Source organism: Orycteropus afer, unplaced genomic scaffold, assembly GCF_000298275.1.
Source record: "Orycteropus afer afer isolate SDZICR_OR568_19922 unplaced genomic scaffold, OryAfe1.0 scaffold00051, whole genome shotgun sequence".
Classification (NCBI taxonomy): Eukaryota; Metazoa; Chordata; class Mammalia; order Tubulidentata; family Orycteropodidae; genus Orycteropus; species Orycteropus afer.
Window position 1 is genome coordinate 677,745 of NW_006921638.1, and position 17,871 is coordinate 695,615.

At 34.9% G+C, this 17,871-nt stretch overlaps 1 protein-coding gene across 1 annotated transcript in view; it reads right to left on the minus strand.

The window, feature by feature from the left end:
- HEATR5A (HEAT repeat containing 5A) overlaps positions 1 to 17,871 on the minus strand; it is a 174,357-nt gene that overhangs the window by 91,355 nt on the left and 65,131 nt on the right. The window contains exon 13 of the mRNA XM_042780649.1: positions 9,372 to 9,481. Coding sequence (XP_042636583.1) covers positions 9,372 to 9,481 — 110 coding nt within the window. The remainder of the gene's footprint in view (positions 1 to 9,371; positions 9,482 to 17,871) is intronic.

Consider the following 17,871-nt stretch of genomic DNA (forward strand, 5'->3'; position numbering starts at 1 on the left):
AGGTGCATCTCGCTGGGTTTTAAACACCAGAGGCTCAGCCTCAAAACTCACGTCTACATGTCACCACAGTAGGACAAACCGACAGACAAGTTAGTTGTCTGTGTCAAAATATAGTTAACCTTAATGATGTGGATGGACTAAAGCTTTTGAAACTTTAATTTCCTGATATGGCATGACTCAAAATGAGAAAAAACAGCTATAAACATCCATTAATAATGAGAACATGGAATGTATTCAGTATGAATCTAGGAAAACTGGAATTGGTAAAAAATGAAATGGAATATGTAACGATCAATATCCTAGGCATTAGTGAGCCAAAATGGACAGGTATTAGCCATTTTGAATCAGATAATCATATAGTCTACTATCTGGCATGATAAACTGAAGAGGAACAGCATCACATTTACTGTCAAAAACAACATTTCAAGATCTATGCTGAAATACAATTCTGTCAATGATAGGATAATAGCCATAGGCCTACAAGGAAAACCAGTTCCTATGTTTATTATAGAAATTTATGAACCAATAACTAATGTCAAAGATAAAGAAACTGAAGTGTTTTTTTTTTAAAACCAACTTCTGTAGTCTAAATTGATTAAACACGCAACCACAATGCATTAATAATTATTGGTGACTGGAATGTGAAAGTTGGAAATGAAGAAGGACCAGTGTATGGAAAATATCCCCTTGGGGACAGAAACTATGGAGAAGACTGCATGACAGACTATTCCAAGATCAATGACTTACTCACTGCAAACATCTTTTTCAACAACCTTATACATGTGGACCTCACTGGGTGGAATACACAGGAATCAAACTGACTGCACCTGTGGAAAGAGATGATAGAGATGCTCAATAGCCTCAGTCAGAACTAGGCCAATGGCCGACTGTGAAATGACCATCAATTACTCACATGTAAGTTCAAGGTGAAGCTGAAGAAAATTAAAACCAGCCCACAAGAGCCAAAGTACGACCTTGGGAGGACATCATAGTGAAGAAAGCAAAAGGTCATTAAAAAAACAGAAAAAAAGACCAAAATGGGTAACAGATGAGACTCCTGTGAAATGTGCTCTTAAACAGAGTTGCCAAAGTTAAAGGAAGTAACAATGACGCGAAAGAGCTGAACAGAAGATTTCAAAGGACGGCTCATGAAAAAATAAGTATTATAAAGCAGCAGGCTGTCCCAGAGGCAAGGGCAGGCTGAAGGGGACTCAGGAGAAGGGTGGTCACGTTTCCTATGGTGTCACTCTGGTTGAGTAAGGGACTGCAGGTGTGGACCACATCTTGCCCTGACTGGGAGCATCATTCCTGCCTATAGCCTGAGGCAGGCAGGTACATACCAGGAACAAGTACACTCCAGGCTTTATTGATTGATGATTCCCCCTGTAATGCCTGCAGCTTGATGTCGCCATAGTGACTAGGGGCTCAGCTTTGGAGAAAGGTATCAAGAAACTGATATTATTTCCTTGAATTTCTTTCTTTATTTGCTTCATCAATGTCTCCCATGTTGACAACCTTAATAGAGATGCTGGAATCCTTTGGTGTTCTCATAGACCAGATTTTGCTGATTTGGGAAAACAGAGAATATGGATCAGTTTGCACTACAAGGTAAATTCTTCCTTTAGAACCTTGTCCAAGGCCTAATTTTGAGACATTGTCATGGAAAGAAGAAGAAGAGGAGAGAACGGAATTTTTCAACTCTCTGCAGCCAGTCTGAGGTGCAGTCACTTGATCTAACATGTAAAAAATGAATAAAAAGTGATCTGCTTATAAATGATGCTGCAATTAAAGCAACAGCTGCCCTCGAAGATGAGCTAACAATTTTTTGTTCCCAGATTGGTACAACTATGCAGAATTGAAAAACACTGCAAATTGTGGCCCTTTGACTTGAATGATGGGTCTAATGGTTTGGGCCAAATTCTGTCCAAACAGACTACTCAGCTGAGGCTCAAAAACAATCAGGTTTCTTGTGTAACACTTTTCTCTCTTCTACCACGTCAACTGAAATGAAAAAAAAACAAGGCTAATAAAACAAATCATAGTCATCATGCAAAAAAATAGAGACATAAAGTTGTTCTGAATATGTTGGATGTTCTAAAGATATGAATGAAGTTAAGCTTTGGGCTACTGAACCTTCAGGTAGAACCACTCGTAGGAGAAAAAGATAAAATTCACATTGGAACCCAGGGTCTTTAAAAGCTCATGCATTTAAGCAGAAATTTGCCTTTCAAGAAGTTGATTCCTTTGAGAAAGAAAATACAGGTCTTGGGAGTCTTCTGTCCTTTCTAGTCCAGGAATCTCAAGGTTTGGACATCATACTTTGTAGTCAGGACAGTGAACTAAAGGAAGAACTGGTAAACATAGAAGGTGTTCACCAAGCTATCAGCAAGGAGAGCTGTGTGTACACTTACAACGAAAGATTGTAGAAGTATTCTGGCATGTCTTTCACTATATTTAAAGGATCTCATCCTCTATGAACAATTAAATAAAATCTATATACTGGAATATTTTAGTCTGAAGACTCTTGACTCTTTACAATACTTGTCTCTATTTTTGAAAGATCCCTAGTTGCTTATGATAGTTAGGTGTATGGATATTTTTGTCTGTGTGAAAGCTGAATACATACTTGGAATGATTTTCCTAAGAACTAAATATTAAAAGAGGTAATGTTTCTTATTAGGGAAGAAGAGGGTATCAGAAACCAAGGAGTTAATGTAACTGAGCCTGTACAATACTACTCAGCAAATGATAAGAAGTTTAGGTGCTTCAACAATTTCTTAAAGCAATTATGATATCCTAATTTAAGAGGCTTTATATCTTTTAAAAATTGGTAGTGATCTGTTTACTTGGCTTCTAACAACTTGGCGATTTTCAAATAAGGTAAAATTATAATTTATTAAAATATTTATTTAAATAATAATTTAAATCATATATGCTATTTAAATAGTGATAACTTGAATCATATAGTATTAACTTGGGTGAAGGGACAGGCAATACACAGTAAGAGGGAGGTCAGCACAAAATGATCAAGGCAAAGGAACACACTGGGAGGAGCACGAGTTGAAGGTAACACAGTCAAATCCTATTTTACATACACACAACAGCAGTCACATTAAACAATAATCCACAAGTAGATACACAGATAGATACACAAGCTGAACAGGTATAGGAAGGAAAATGGGACTATACCCACAAATATATAAGTCTGACAGAGGATATTTCTACATATGTTATTTATATGTATTGTAGATATATCCATGAATACAGTAGAGCATACAGGGGGCAAAGTTAGGAAAATCTATTAGCTATGACCAAACGCCTGAGGGAATGAGTCACTGGGCCTGGGTGCTCAGGACAATACTCTCAGGGGACACTAAGGTCAACTGGCATAATAGTCCACAAAGACAATGTTCTATGTCCTACTTTTTCAAGTAGCAACTGGGGCCTTAAAAGCTTTTGAAGGGCCATCTAAGGCACAACTGCTGGTCTCTCCCAGTCTGGAGCAAAGAAGAGAGAAGAAATTCAAAGCTGCAAGGAAATAGTTCAAAGGACTAACACACCACATGACTCCAGCCTCCACAACCCTGACACCAGAGAAGTACATGGTGGATGGCTACTACTGCTTACTGCTCTAAAAGAGAACACAACAATAGTTCTTGGATAGAGTTGGAAAAAAATGTGGAACAAAACTCAAAATCATATAAAAGACTGGTCTGATGGAAACTGGTAGAACCCCCTCATGACTATGGGCCCTTAAACACCCTTCAAACTTCAAACTGGAACTGTACTTAACCTTGTGGCTCAATTTTCAGCCAAATGATTGACAGGCTTCTAAGGTGAACAACAGCACTGGGGAAGTATGCGCTCAGAACAATCAACCATATGAGATCAAAAGGGCACTATTTGTCCAGGACTAAAGCTCAGAAGTCAGGAAAGGACAGGAAAGAAGGATAAGGGAAATGGCAAACGAAGGGAGGAAACAGGAAGAGTACTGTTACATTGTGCACATTACAATCAATGTCACAAAACAAAATGTGTATGAATTGTTGAACAGAAAATCAATTTGCTCTGTAAACTTACCCAAATCACAATTAAAAAAAAAAAATCCTCCTGAGATGATCAACATTCTTACTTGGAGAAATTGATTTTGTCTATTAAATGCTAGAAGTATTTAAAGAATCTTCTTCTTGACAAATTTTGGCCACACTTATTATTTAAATATATATGCCCATCATTACTTTTGTATATAATAATGGTAGAATGTAAAACAAATGTGCCTTTGAAAGTTTAAAAAAAAAAAAGATGATAAAGTATTATAATGAAATATGGAAAGATCTAGAGTTAGATGACCAAAAAGGATGAAATACCTCGCATTTTTCAAGTTGAAAGAACTGAAGAAAAAATTCAAGCCTTGAGTTGCAATATTGAAGGACTATGGGTAAAATACTGAATGATGCAGAAAACATCATGACTAAAGGAATACACAGAATCATATTACCAAAAATAATTGTCTGATGTTCAACCATTTCAGGAGGTAGCATGTAATCAAGAATTAATGGTACTGAAGAAAGCCAAGCTACGCTGAGGCACTGGTGAAAAAACAAGGCTCCAGGAATTGATGGAATATCAATTGAGATGTTTCAACAAACGGATGCAACACTGCATGCACTCATTTGTCTACATCAAGAAATTTAAAAGACAGCTACCTGGTGAACTAACTGGAAGAGATCCATATATATGCCTAATTCAAAAGAAAGGTGATCCAACAGAACACAGAAATTATCAAATAATCATCATTAATGTCACACTTAGGTAAAATTGGGAGCTCTGGTGGTATAATGCCTAAGGTATTTGACTGCTAACCAGAAGGCTGGTGGTTCAAACCCACCAGCCACTGTTCAGCAGGAAGACTGGGCAATCTATTTCCACAGAGATACCACCTCGAAATCCTAAGGAGGGGCTGCTATGAGTTGAATTGACTCGATGGCAGTGAGTTTGGTTTTTTTGGTTTTAAGTAAAATTATGCTGAAGATAATTTAAAAATAGTTGCAGCAGAACATAGACAGGGAACTGCCAGAAATTCAAGCTGGAAAGAACAAAGGGCATCTCTGCTGTCAGATGGATCTTGGCTGAAAGCAGAGAATACCAGAGAGATGTTTACCTGTGTTAATTATTGACTATGCAAAGGTATTCAACTGTGTGGATCATAACAATTACAGATAACATTTTGAGGAATGGGAATTCCAGAATACTTAATTGCTTGTTTTCATGAGTAACCTGCACTTAGAACAAAAGGTAGTCTTATTTGGATAGAACAAGGGGATACTGTATGGTTTTAAATGAGAAAAAAATGTGCCTCAGGGTTTCATCCTCTTACCACCTTTATTCAATCTATATGCTAAGCAAATAATCTGAGAAGCTGACTATATGAAGAATGTACATCAGGACTGAAGTAAGGCCTATTAACAACCTGTGATATGTAAATGATACAATTTTGCTTGATGAAAGCAAAGAGGACTTGAAGCATTTACTGATAAGATGAAAGACTACAGCTTTCAGTATGGATTACATTTCAACATGAAGAAAACAAAAATCTTCACCCCTGGATCATAAGTAACATCATGATAAACACAGAAGATTTAAGCTGTCAAAAATTACATTTTACTTGGATCCACAATCAACACCCATGGAAGTTGCAGTCAAGAAATCAAACAACGTATTGCACTGGTCAACTCTGCTGCAAAAGATATCTTTAAAGTGTTAAAAAGCAAAGATATCACTTTGAGGACTAATCCAAGTCATAGCACTTTCAATTGCCTTCTATGTATGCAAAAGATGGATAATGAATTAGGAAGACTGAAGAATTGATGACTTTGAATTATGGTGTTGGTAAAGAATCTTGAACATACCACAGACTGCCAAAAGAACAAACAAATCTGTCTTGGAAGGAGTACAGCTAGAATGCTTCTTAAAAGCCAGGATGATGATACTTTCTCTCACATACTTTGGATTTGTTATCAGGAGGGACCAATCCCTGGAGAAAGACATCATGCTTGGTAAAGAAGGGGGTCAGTGAAAAAGAGGAAGACCCTCAATGTGACATAGTGGCTGCAATAACAGACTCAAACAGCAACAACTGTGAGGATGGTGCAGGACCAAGCAGTGTTTTGTTCTGTTATACATAAGGTCTGTATGAGTCGAACTGACTCAACGGTACCTAACAACCACCACCACCGATTTTAATATAAACATCCTTTTGTTGAAAAAATCATCACTGATATTTTGAGGGTAATATTCTCAGTGTAGAGGATATTAAAATATTGAAATAATATTCATATAAAAAACTAAGGTAGCAAATACAAACTAAAAACTCATTACCATCAAGTCCATGCCAACTCACAGAAACCCCATAAGATAGAAAAAAAAAAAAAAAAAAAACTAAGTCATAATTATTACAAAAGTCTGCATCTCATAGACCACAATGAAGATATTTTTAAATAGTTTCTATGTAACAAAAGTAATTTCTTACTATGTCTGTAAATATACTTTTTGACAATCCAATGTAGCAACTGATGCCATCAAAATGTAAACTTTTGTTTGTTACTTAGCCATCTTTCCAAGTTAATTAGATGAATAAATTTAAAGACTATGATTTTCTTTTGTACTAAAGACTTAGAAATTACTGCAGATGATTATTGTATTATGAATGATAGCATTCAAAATGCCAATTGATGTTTTGATAGTAAAGTTCAGGCTATTGTGCTCAATACACATTACAGGAATTTAGGAAATTTAAAAAGCCCTTTAAAAAATTAAGACTTCCTTAAGATAAAAGTTCTTAATTCCCATACTAGACTTGTTTTCTATTCTTATACTTGTAAAGATGGGGAAAAAGATGATGAATAGTCAAAGTTATCCCTGGATGAATCATAAAATTTTAACACATATTTTCATTAATTTTTCTATAAACTATGCTACTTCCTTGATTCACGTAGAAAAATATATACACTTGAAAAATACAAAGAGAGAATTTAGATTTCATTTTTTCTAAGAATGTTATAATCTAGTGATTTTGTCTCTTAAAGACTCAAACTAATTTAAAACATACATACTTATGGATGTATTACTCCTTTAGGACTCTTGACTACATTCCAAACTCCAATTCTGAAAAAAATAGCACTTTTTTCTTTTCTCTTATTAGTCATTCAGGGAAGACTTACAGATCATTTATCAGATGATACACTTCAGATTTTAAGCTGATTTTCTTGTGTTTAGCTAACAGAGCTGCAATGTAGTTTAATATACCTGTATATTTAATAAAGACTTGGAAGAAGAAAGACTATTTTTTAATATGTAGTTTGAAAGTAAATTTGAAAAATATGGTAAAAATTGATGTAAAAATCTGAGAAGAGAGAAATAAAGTCCTGATACATGCTACACCACAGATGAACCCTGAAAACATCATGCTTAGTGAAATAAGTCAATCACAAAAGGACAAATATCGTATGATCCCAATTGTTTGAACAGCAAAACCAAAATTTATTTGTGGTTACTTTGAGGTGAGTGTGAGAGAGACGGAAAGTAAGATATAGTGCTTAGGGGATGCTGAGCTTCTGTTAAGAGTAAAGGAAAAATTTGTGAATGGTTAATGGTAATGATTGAACAATATGATCAATGTAATCAATGTCCCTGAACTGTGTATGCGAAGACTGTATAAATGGCAAATGTTCCGTACCTGTATACTTACCACAATTTAAGATTTTTTTTTTGAATTTGAGGGGAATTATTTTTGTTACAATCTACCAGCTAGCTACCTGAGTTACACAATATAGAAAGTACCCCTAAACTTTCTTAAGATTTCTAGCTTGTAACTTTTATATTGAGAGAGAACAGAAATAAGTCAGACTCATCACTAAACTGTTTATTAGGTCTCTAGTTCGTTAATTCTAAATAGAGAGGAAGCACAATATAAGAGACCTATGTTTTAATCTTGATTCTACCATTCACTATGTGTGTGTGTGTGTGTTTAACATTTTATTGTACTTTGGGTGAAAGTTCGCAGAGCAAATTAGTTTCCATTCAACAATTAATACATATTCTATTTTACGACATTAGTTGCAATCCCTCTATGTAACACCACTTTTTCTACTTCCTCCTTAGTTGGATATGTGTTCTTGAATTGGTTTTGTAATCCTTCTGAGCCTTTATCTATCAAATGAGGAAAATGTAACTAACTCATTGTATTATTCTAAGACTAAGTGAGATATAATATATATAACATCTAGCATAGAGCCTAGCACATAAAAATGTTTTTTGTACCCCCTACAGTTCCTGAGAAACAGTAATGTATTAATTAAATTCTTTAGAAGTATATGCTAAATGCTTACTTTATGCCAAACACTTTTCTAGGTATATGAGAGTCATTATGAATAATATCACTCAAATAATGATAAAGGCCAAGAAAAAAGTTATGTTAATATTTTGAATAAATATGCTATTACACTGTATGTATCTGCAAAGAATATAAATATAGTACTTTTATAGGAAATATATTTCATATACATGTAACTGAATAGTTTGCTAAAAATTATCAAGACTAAAAAGACAGAAGTTCCCAATAAGAAAATTTTTAAATTTAACCTCTTAAAACTATCTTCAATTATTCAGTACTAAAAGCAACATACTTTCTTAAAACTGTAATTTAACTTTGGCAAGCAAGACTTTAGGATTAGTTCTAAATTGGGGACATGTCTACTTCTCTAACTACAGCATTCCAGTAATCCAAAGTCAACTTTGAACCTACTGAGACTGAAAACTACATTATAAAGTATATAATCAATTATACTGTGGAAGCTCAATATTAAACTTCTAACTGGGTAGAGTTAAGAATAGCAAAATGGAGAAGAATAGCTAATAAATAATCATTCTAGAGAGAAACTAGGAATGACCAAATTCTTAGTTTCTATTTCACCCTATTTTTAATAGATCTGCGTTATGTATTTCGTCAAAAAGAATTCTATAGTACAGTCAAGTCAGCCTTTGGGAATCCTCCTCCCCCACTCAGTAAAGCTAGGGACTTTCTTCCCAGAAGAGAAAGAAGAAAGCAAGAGATGAAGAAGTAGAGTTTGAAAAAAAGATATTAAAAAAACCTATATATATATATATATATATATATATATATATGTTTATTTACTGTAAAATGTTGAACACATGGATGAAAATTTAGCAAAATTCCTTAAACCTCCTGGAAATAAGGCACTAAATAACTGCTACATAATATTTTAATTCAATAACTATTTATTGAGCAAAAATTGCTTTCCAAGCACTGCACTAACGACAAACAGTAAAACATTTTGGTCTAAGGCACATACCTTCATAAGTTTCAGGAGGTAATAAAATCAATAGTTCATAAAGCCTTTGTCTATAAACTACTGATGGTATTTTCAAAGGACTTCCATATGTTTTTAGTATTGCAGTAAGCCTTAAAATAAAAGAAAATGTAAATCTTAAGTGGGTAAGTTATGTTACAATGTACAAATACTGAACAGGTTGAATATAAACAAATTAGCTATAACATGCAACTAGTGAACATTAGTGCTACTTTATTTTTTTTAGAAAATAAGGTATGAATATACGACGTAAGAGATTAAAAATGTCACACATGCTAATAATTCTAATTAACTATTTTTCTATAATACTTCATTTTAAAAAACGACATTCAGCTTATATTTCTAAAGTCATAAAAATATAGTTTAAACTTTCTAAATCTCAAAATTTACAACATGGTATTTGTAAAACAAACATCTATTTATTATGTAGATAAGTAATCAGGCAAACAAATATGCAAACCAAAATAAGGAGACACAAAATCTAGAGAAAAATCCAAGTACTGTTAGAAACTAGATCCTGAATGCCATCACCAAATAAGATGAATCACCAAAATATGCAAAAATCAGAGAACAACAAACTGAGTGAATGTTTTCCCAAAAGTTCCATGCACAAAATCTCTAATCTCTTTCTCCTTTCTTCACTCTCCCCTGTAACTTTCATGTACTCTTCCTTCCCTTCTGTCTCTTTCACTATTGGTAGGAAGACATCACTTTTCTGATATCCAGTTATCTAAAATAGTTAATGAAGACCTACTCTTTGTAAGTCACCATGTTATCAACTTGGCCATGCTTGCTAACTATTTTAGCAGTACAAAAATTGAATGGAATTACTTTTATTCTGCCATTGCAATAAATCCTCTCTACTCTCATGGATTCTAGGTTCTAAGAAAATCCAACATTAATTCATCTAGATGTTCTAGAAAACGATTCCCTGCTCTTTCAAGTTTCAAAAAGAAGAGAAGAGTTATTTTAAAATGTTGGGTCTTTTTGTATCTTTCAGTTTGGAAAACATCATGCAGAAAACATTTATAAAATTTTGGGTGGAATTTTTAGTGACAGAATTTAAGAATAAATCCATTGGAGTTTTGTGTTTCTCTAAAACTAGTTCAGAAAACTATAGCTAACACATATACATTATTTCAGTCTTATAAACAATATGTTAATAAATTATAAATTATATTTTTAAAAATCCTGCAACACTCATTTGGTTTAAATATAGTAAAAATTTAATTTAAAGGGATGTACAGTTTTTAAAAGAAATCAATATGATAGAACAAAACAATTCAGAAAAGCACAGTATTAGGCACTAATGGAGGAATTAAGCATTCCTCAAGGCTTCTATTTACAGTAGGAGAGTAGATTAGAGATTTTAAAGAACAATCCTGCTATTTAAATGCTGTATAAAAGTAACTTCACATTGCTAGGTTTGTAGAAAGGGAGTTTTCCAAAGACAACCTCTCCTTGCACCAATTAAAGCAAGCAAACAAACAAAAAGACAAAACAAACAATGAGCTGAAATTAGAGTGGGAACGCAATTACCAACATCAACACAAAGAATGGGACTTAGTTTGCATCCCTGCCAAGATAGGGGTGATTTAGTGTGACCTCCTGAAGGGAGCTACCATGTTTCCACATCCTGGCACAGGCACAGGCATATCATAGTAGACTCAGCTGAAAAGAAAATGAGTGAATTGGAAGATGGAATTGAAGAAATCACACAGAATGCAGCAGGGAGACAAAGAGACCAAAAACATGAGAGATTAAGAAATATGGAAGAAAAAAATGAAAGGTCTAAAATTTCTCTCATCAGAGCCTCAGAAGGAAAGTTTTAAGAGAACGGAGAACAGGCAACATTTGAAGAGATAACAGCCGATATTCCACAACCGCTGTAAGCCATAAACCCAACAAAATGCATACCAAGAGTGATTTAAATAAATAATAAAAGCCAGTTAAAAGACAGAGATTGACAACTTCAATTTTTAAAAATTTAACGAAGTATGGTTTACAAAAGACAGATAAAAACAGTGACATGCAGAAAGATTATCACACACAAATAGTAATCAGAAAGATTAGATTTTCATTAAAGTTATTAATAAAAATAAACAGTAAATAATTTAATTAATGAGGAAGATATAATTCTAAACTTCTGTATACCTAGTACTCTCAAAATATAGAAAACTGAAAATTAATATAACTGTAGGGAGAAACTGACAAAGCTACCATCGGAATAGAACATCTTAACATATCACAGGCAATTACTGACTGTTAAAAACTTAGTGAAGATAGCACAATGGAACGTTTTAGAAAACATATTCGCCACAGAGCAAGTATCAGATCATTTTAAATGACAGATAACATACAGATCACATTCACTAACTATAACACAATTAAGTTAAAATCAGTAACAAAACCACAAATTTTTTTAAAAAACAAACTTTTATACACTTGAACATTTAAAACAAAAACAACTTGTAAACAACTTAAATAAATTTTAACAAAAATTTAAATATTTAAAAATAATAGAAATAATAACTATCGGTAGCTTTGGAATTCAGAAACAGAAGTTAGGGGAAAACTTATGGCCTTCCATGAATGCATTAGGAGGCAATTAAGATAAATTCCATGAGGTATGCATTTAATTTAAAAAGAACTTAAGAAAACTAAAAAGAGCAGAAAGGAGATAATAAAGAACAACAACCATACATCTATCTGGCTTCATTATTAATGATGAGTAAAATGAAATATTTAACACATAAAACAAGAGAAGAATCAATGTATAAGAAAAATATCAGCATAACCAAAGTTATTCCTTGTAAAGATTAATAAAAGAGAAACCTCTAGTGTGATCAATTAGGACAAACAAAGCGAAGGCATAATGAAAATGCATTAGGAGTAGAGAAGGAGATATTGTAGATAAAGCACAGATTAAGAAGAGAATACTATCAATAACTTTATGCTGAAAAATGTGAAGATACAGGTGAATTTGGAAAATTCCTGGATAAAAATACCCTGCCAAATTTGAGTTAAACAAAGAAATAATTACAATAATAAAGAGACCCTTAACAGTCAAAAACAATTAGGGAATTAAATCTGGAGTTACAGAAACTTATTTGTGGTTTAAAACAACAACACAAAGTTGGGCAACTACAATTTGGTGACCTTCTTAGCCTGACAAAAAGCATGTACAAAAAAGCCTGTAGCAAACATTCTTACTAGTGAAACATGACAGGTATTTCCTTTAACCAACCATTTCTATTTAGCTGCAAATGACAGTTCTCTGGGTAGCATATGCAGTGTAGTAAATTATAGGGAGCTCTGGTAGCATAGTGGCTAAGGCACTTGACTGCTAACCAGAAGGCTGGAGGTTCAAACCCACCAGCCACTCCTCGGAAGGAAGGTTGGGCAATCTACTTCCGTAGTGATACTGCCTCGGAAACCCAAGGAGGGGTCGCTATGAGTTGGGTCCGACTCGATGGCACCAAACAACAACAACAACAAATTATATAGTATGGCTTTCCTAGTCCTAGTCTTTGTAACTCTCACTTTGCCATGAATAACTGAGCAGCTGATTGTTAAAGTTATCCACCTGGTGTATTTCTGTTGGAGCAGTAAGAAGCAATCTTTTGGGAAGTTCGCTCTCTCTTAGCTGTGTAGAGTTCTGATGTTGGGATTGGTTAATTGTGCCACTCTGCCAGGCTTAAAATGAGCAGGCAGACTACCAGCCGAGAGAGATGCACTTGCTGAGAGAGAGATGTGAGAAAGACACTGCTGAGACAGAGATGTGCTACTGAGAGAAACTAAGAGAGATGGCCAACTGAGAGAGACTGAATGCATTCCTGAATTTGAATTGTAGCCTGTTGCTTACCTAATGAACCCCATAATCTGTGAGTTCTATGTGGCCACTGCAGCAAATTATCAAATCCAGCAGAGAGGTGGTGAGTGCTGCAGGAGGAATGGTTAGTGTAAAGGTTAGTAAGAGGGCTGGAGGGTGGCAGCATGTCTAGACTCTAAAGAAGAGGCTTTAGGCTGCTGATGGTTATTCTGTCTTCCTTTTGTGAAGTCAGAGGAGGTCAGAAGATGCCACTTCCTTGCCCCTTTAGCAGCATATAAAGAAAGAGAATGGATTTGAATGAATGAATATATATTCTATTAAAAAGAGAAATTAAAATGAATCTACAGACCAATGTTTAGTACAGGACATTTAGCAAGATGGCTAGATATAAGATCAACTGTACTGTTATATACCAGTAATAAACAGAATTTTATATATATTTCATTAAAAATATTTATAATAGCAACAAAATGGAAATTATCTGGGAATATATGCATCAAAAGACATAAAGTACAAATTTTTTAAATTAAGTTTGTAAAATTTGCACTTTATAAAAGTTCTAAATATTAGAAGAGAGGTACCATGTTCACAGGTATAAAAATAACACTCCATTTCAAATTTAACTATAAATTCAATGCACTAGCAAATAATATCTCAACAAGAGAGGATAAAAAGTGCAAAGATCAATATATGCCTCAGAGAATAAGATCAAAGAGCTTGCTCTAATAGATACTAAAATTTACTATTAATAAAGATAACGTGTGTTGGAATAGAAATAGGCAAATATATCCGCCCCGCCCCCAAAACAGACAGCACAAAAACAATATATGGGAATACATATATGGGAATATATACAAGGACTGCCAAAAGAACCAACAAATCTATCCTGAAAGAAGTGCAGCTGGAATGGTCCTCGGAAGTGAGAATGGCCAGACTTCGTCTGACAGACTTTGGTCACATAGTCAGAAGGGACCATTATCTGGAGAAGGATACCGTGCTTGGTAAAGTAGAGGGCCAGCAAAGAAGGGGAAGACCCTCAACGACATGGACAACACAGTGGCTGCAATGATGGGCTCAGGTAGAGCAAGGATTGTGAGGCTGGCACAGGACCAGGCAGTGTTTCGTTCTGTTGTACAGAGGGTTTCTGTAAGTCAGAGCTGACTGGACAGCACCCTAACAAAAACAACAATATACATGACAGAGGTAAACGGCCAATCACTAGCAAAAGTATGGATTTATATTAGCACTGTATGGGAGAATTTCACCATTGACCTGTCAGTTTGCCGTATTATTGTGGCCTGCAGGATGCTGTCATGCTGGAAGTTATGTCACAGATGTTTCACAGGCTAGCAGGGACACTAATGGTGGACAGGTTTCAGCAGAGCTTCCACAGTAAGACAGACAGGGAAGAAGCATGGGGACCCTTACTACTGAAAAAATTAGCCACTGAAAAGCTTATGAATGGCAGTGAAACACTGTCTGATATAGTGCCAGAAGATGAGCCCCTCAAGTTGGAAGGCACTCAAAATATGAAAGAAGAAGAGCCATCTCTTCAAAGTACAGTCAACCTTAATGACTTAGATGGAGGAAAGCTTTCAGAACCTTCATTAGCTGATTCGGGCACCACTCAAAATGAGAAGAAACAGCTGCAAACATCAATCAATAATCAGAATGTGGAATACAAAGAGTAAGAATCTAGGAAAATTGCAAGTTGTCAAAAATGAAATGGAATGCACAAAGATCAATATCCTAGGCATTAGTGAGCTGAAATGGACTGATACTAGCCATTGTGCATCATACAAAAATATAGGCTACTATACAAAGGCACTGGACTGCTAACCAAAGGGCTGGTGGTTCAAACCAAACCCACCAGCAACTCCTTGGAAGGAAGATGGGGCAAGCTACTTCTGTAGTGATACTGCCTCGGAAACCCAAGGAGGGGTCGCTATGAGTCAGTCTGACTCGAGGGCACATAACAACAACAACAACATACAAAGAATGACAAATTGAGGAGTGGCAGAAACACATGAATGGTCAAAAAGAACATTACAAGATCTATCCTGACGTACAATGTGGTCAGTGATAAGATAATATGCATATACCTACAAAAAAGACCAGTTAATACACTATTATTCAAATTTATCAACCAACCAACCAATCACTATTGCCAAACATAAAGAAATTGAAGATTTCCATCAACTTTTACAGACTGAAATTGACTAAATACGCAATCAAGATATATTGATAATTATTTGTGATTGTAATGTAAAACTTAGAAAAGAAGAAGCAGCATCTGTAACTGGAAAATATTGCCTTGGTGAAAAAAATGATGTGAAGACTGCAAGACAGAATTTTTCAAGACTAATGACTCACTTAAAATGCTTTATTTTATTAACAAAAATTAGTGACTTTACACATGGACACTCGCCAGATGGAATACACAAGAATCAAATCAATAACATCTGTAGAAAGACACATGGAAGAAGCTCAATATCATCAGTCAAAACAAGTTCAGGAGCTGACTGTGGAACAGACCATCAACTGCTCATACGCAAGTTCAAGTTGCAGCAGACGAAAATTAAAACAAGTCCATGAGAGCTTGAGTTTAAAGACCACCTGAAAAATAGATTTGATTAATTGAAAACCAATGACTGAAGTCCAGATAGTTGTGGGATGACATCCAGAACATCATATATAGGACTTCTGGTAAGATGGCGAAACAGGCAGACAAGCTACACAGACCATCTTCAACAAAGAAAAGAAAAACCAATTGACACAGACACAGAAGATAACCCTGGAGCCCTGAGCTTTGAAAGGAAGAATGCTGAAGCGGATTAAACAGCAACTAGTAGAAGAACCTGAATGAAAACAGTAAATAAGGAGACAAATAGAGCTGTGGACTGTCAGCTACCCTGACAGCATGCCTGAATGTTTTCAAGTGATGTAAGGACCTGACAATTAACCTAATAATTGACCCTGCTCACCAGGGGCTGTAGAGACAACTGAGCTGGTGGCTGATGACTAAAAAGGGAAACAGAAAAGAAGGAGACAAACTGAGTGGTGGACTTTTGGCTGTTGGGAGGGCGCAGAGATTTTGAATATGTACAAGTGGCAGCCATTTTGGATATTTAAAGCAACAACATTTTTGTTCAGATTCCAAGGACCTAAGATTAGGTGCCACTTGGCAAAGACAGCACAGACATACAGTAGGCTGACATGTGGAAAAGAGACAGGTGGTTAAGTGCATAAGAGGTGCCAACTAGCAAATAGAGAAGCACAGTACCCTGCTTACTCAGATAACATCAAAACTTAACAAAGAAAACGACAACTTTGGGCAAATCACTCCAACATAAAATCAGCAATTAAATATAAATACAAAAAGGTCACAATGTCTCAGATACAATAGACCATCAGAGCCCACACAAAATAGCAAGATAAAGCAGTAAAAACAAGGAACCCAGAACACATTCCAGAGGAAGAAGCAGCATTAGAACTCCCTGATAAGGAATTCAATAGAATTACATTTAGGTACCTTTAATCGACTGAGAGACAGATCAAAGAAAACACTGACAAAATTGAGGAAAACACACAGACACTCCTAGAACAATTTCAGAAGACAATGTAAGAACAAAATGAAAAATGAGAAATGACACAAAATCTACAGATAGATATTCACAAGATCAACACTAAATTTTCAGAAATAGGTAACATATTGAACGGGCAAAGGAACAGAATTGAATCAATGGAAGACAGAATTACTGAGAGTGTCTACTGAGAATTTGAAGACAAATACCTCAATACTTCTTTGGAAAGGGGTCAATGAGAAAAAAGATCAAAATAAAATGAAGAAAGCATAAGGTTCATGTGGGATACCATCAAAAGGAATAACCTATGTGTAATTGGAAGAAAGAAATCAGTAACACTACCAAAAAAAAAAAAAAAAATAACACGTAAAAAAATGACAGCAACCAATTCATATTTGCCAATATTTACAATGAATGTCAATGGATTAAATGCACCACTCAAGAGACAGAGAGTTGCAGATTGGATAAGAAAACATAACCCATCAAAATGCTGTCTACAAGAGACACACCTTAGAGACAAAGACAAAAACAGACTCAAAATCAAAGGTTGGAAAAAGATACATGAAGCAAATGGCAACCAAAAAAGAGTCGGAGTGGTAATATTAATTTCTCATAAAATTAACGTTAAGACAAAAACCACCATAAGAAACAAGGAAGGAGATTATATAATGATTAAGGGATTGCTTGAACAAGAGGACATAACCGTAATAAATATCTATGTACCCAAGGAAAAAGCCCCAAAATTCATAAATCAGACTTAAACAGAACTGAAAAGACAAACAGGTGACTCCACAGTCAGAGTAGGAGACTTTAATACACCACTGTCAATGAAAGAAAGAAGTGGAAAGAAACTCAAGAAAGATACAGAAGAACTAAACAATAAAATTCACCATCTTTACCTTAAAGACATCTACAGAGCACTTCACCCAACAACAGCACAATACACATTCTTTTCAAGTGCACATGGAATATTCTCTACGATAGACCTTATGTTAGGCCACAAAACAAGCCTTAATAAATTTAAAAACACTGAAATACTGCAAAGTATCTTCTGAGATCACAATAC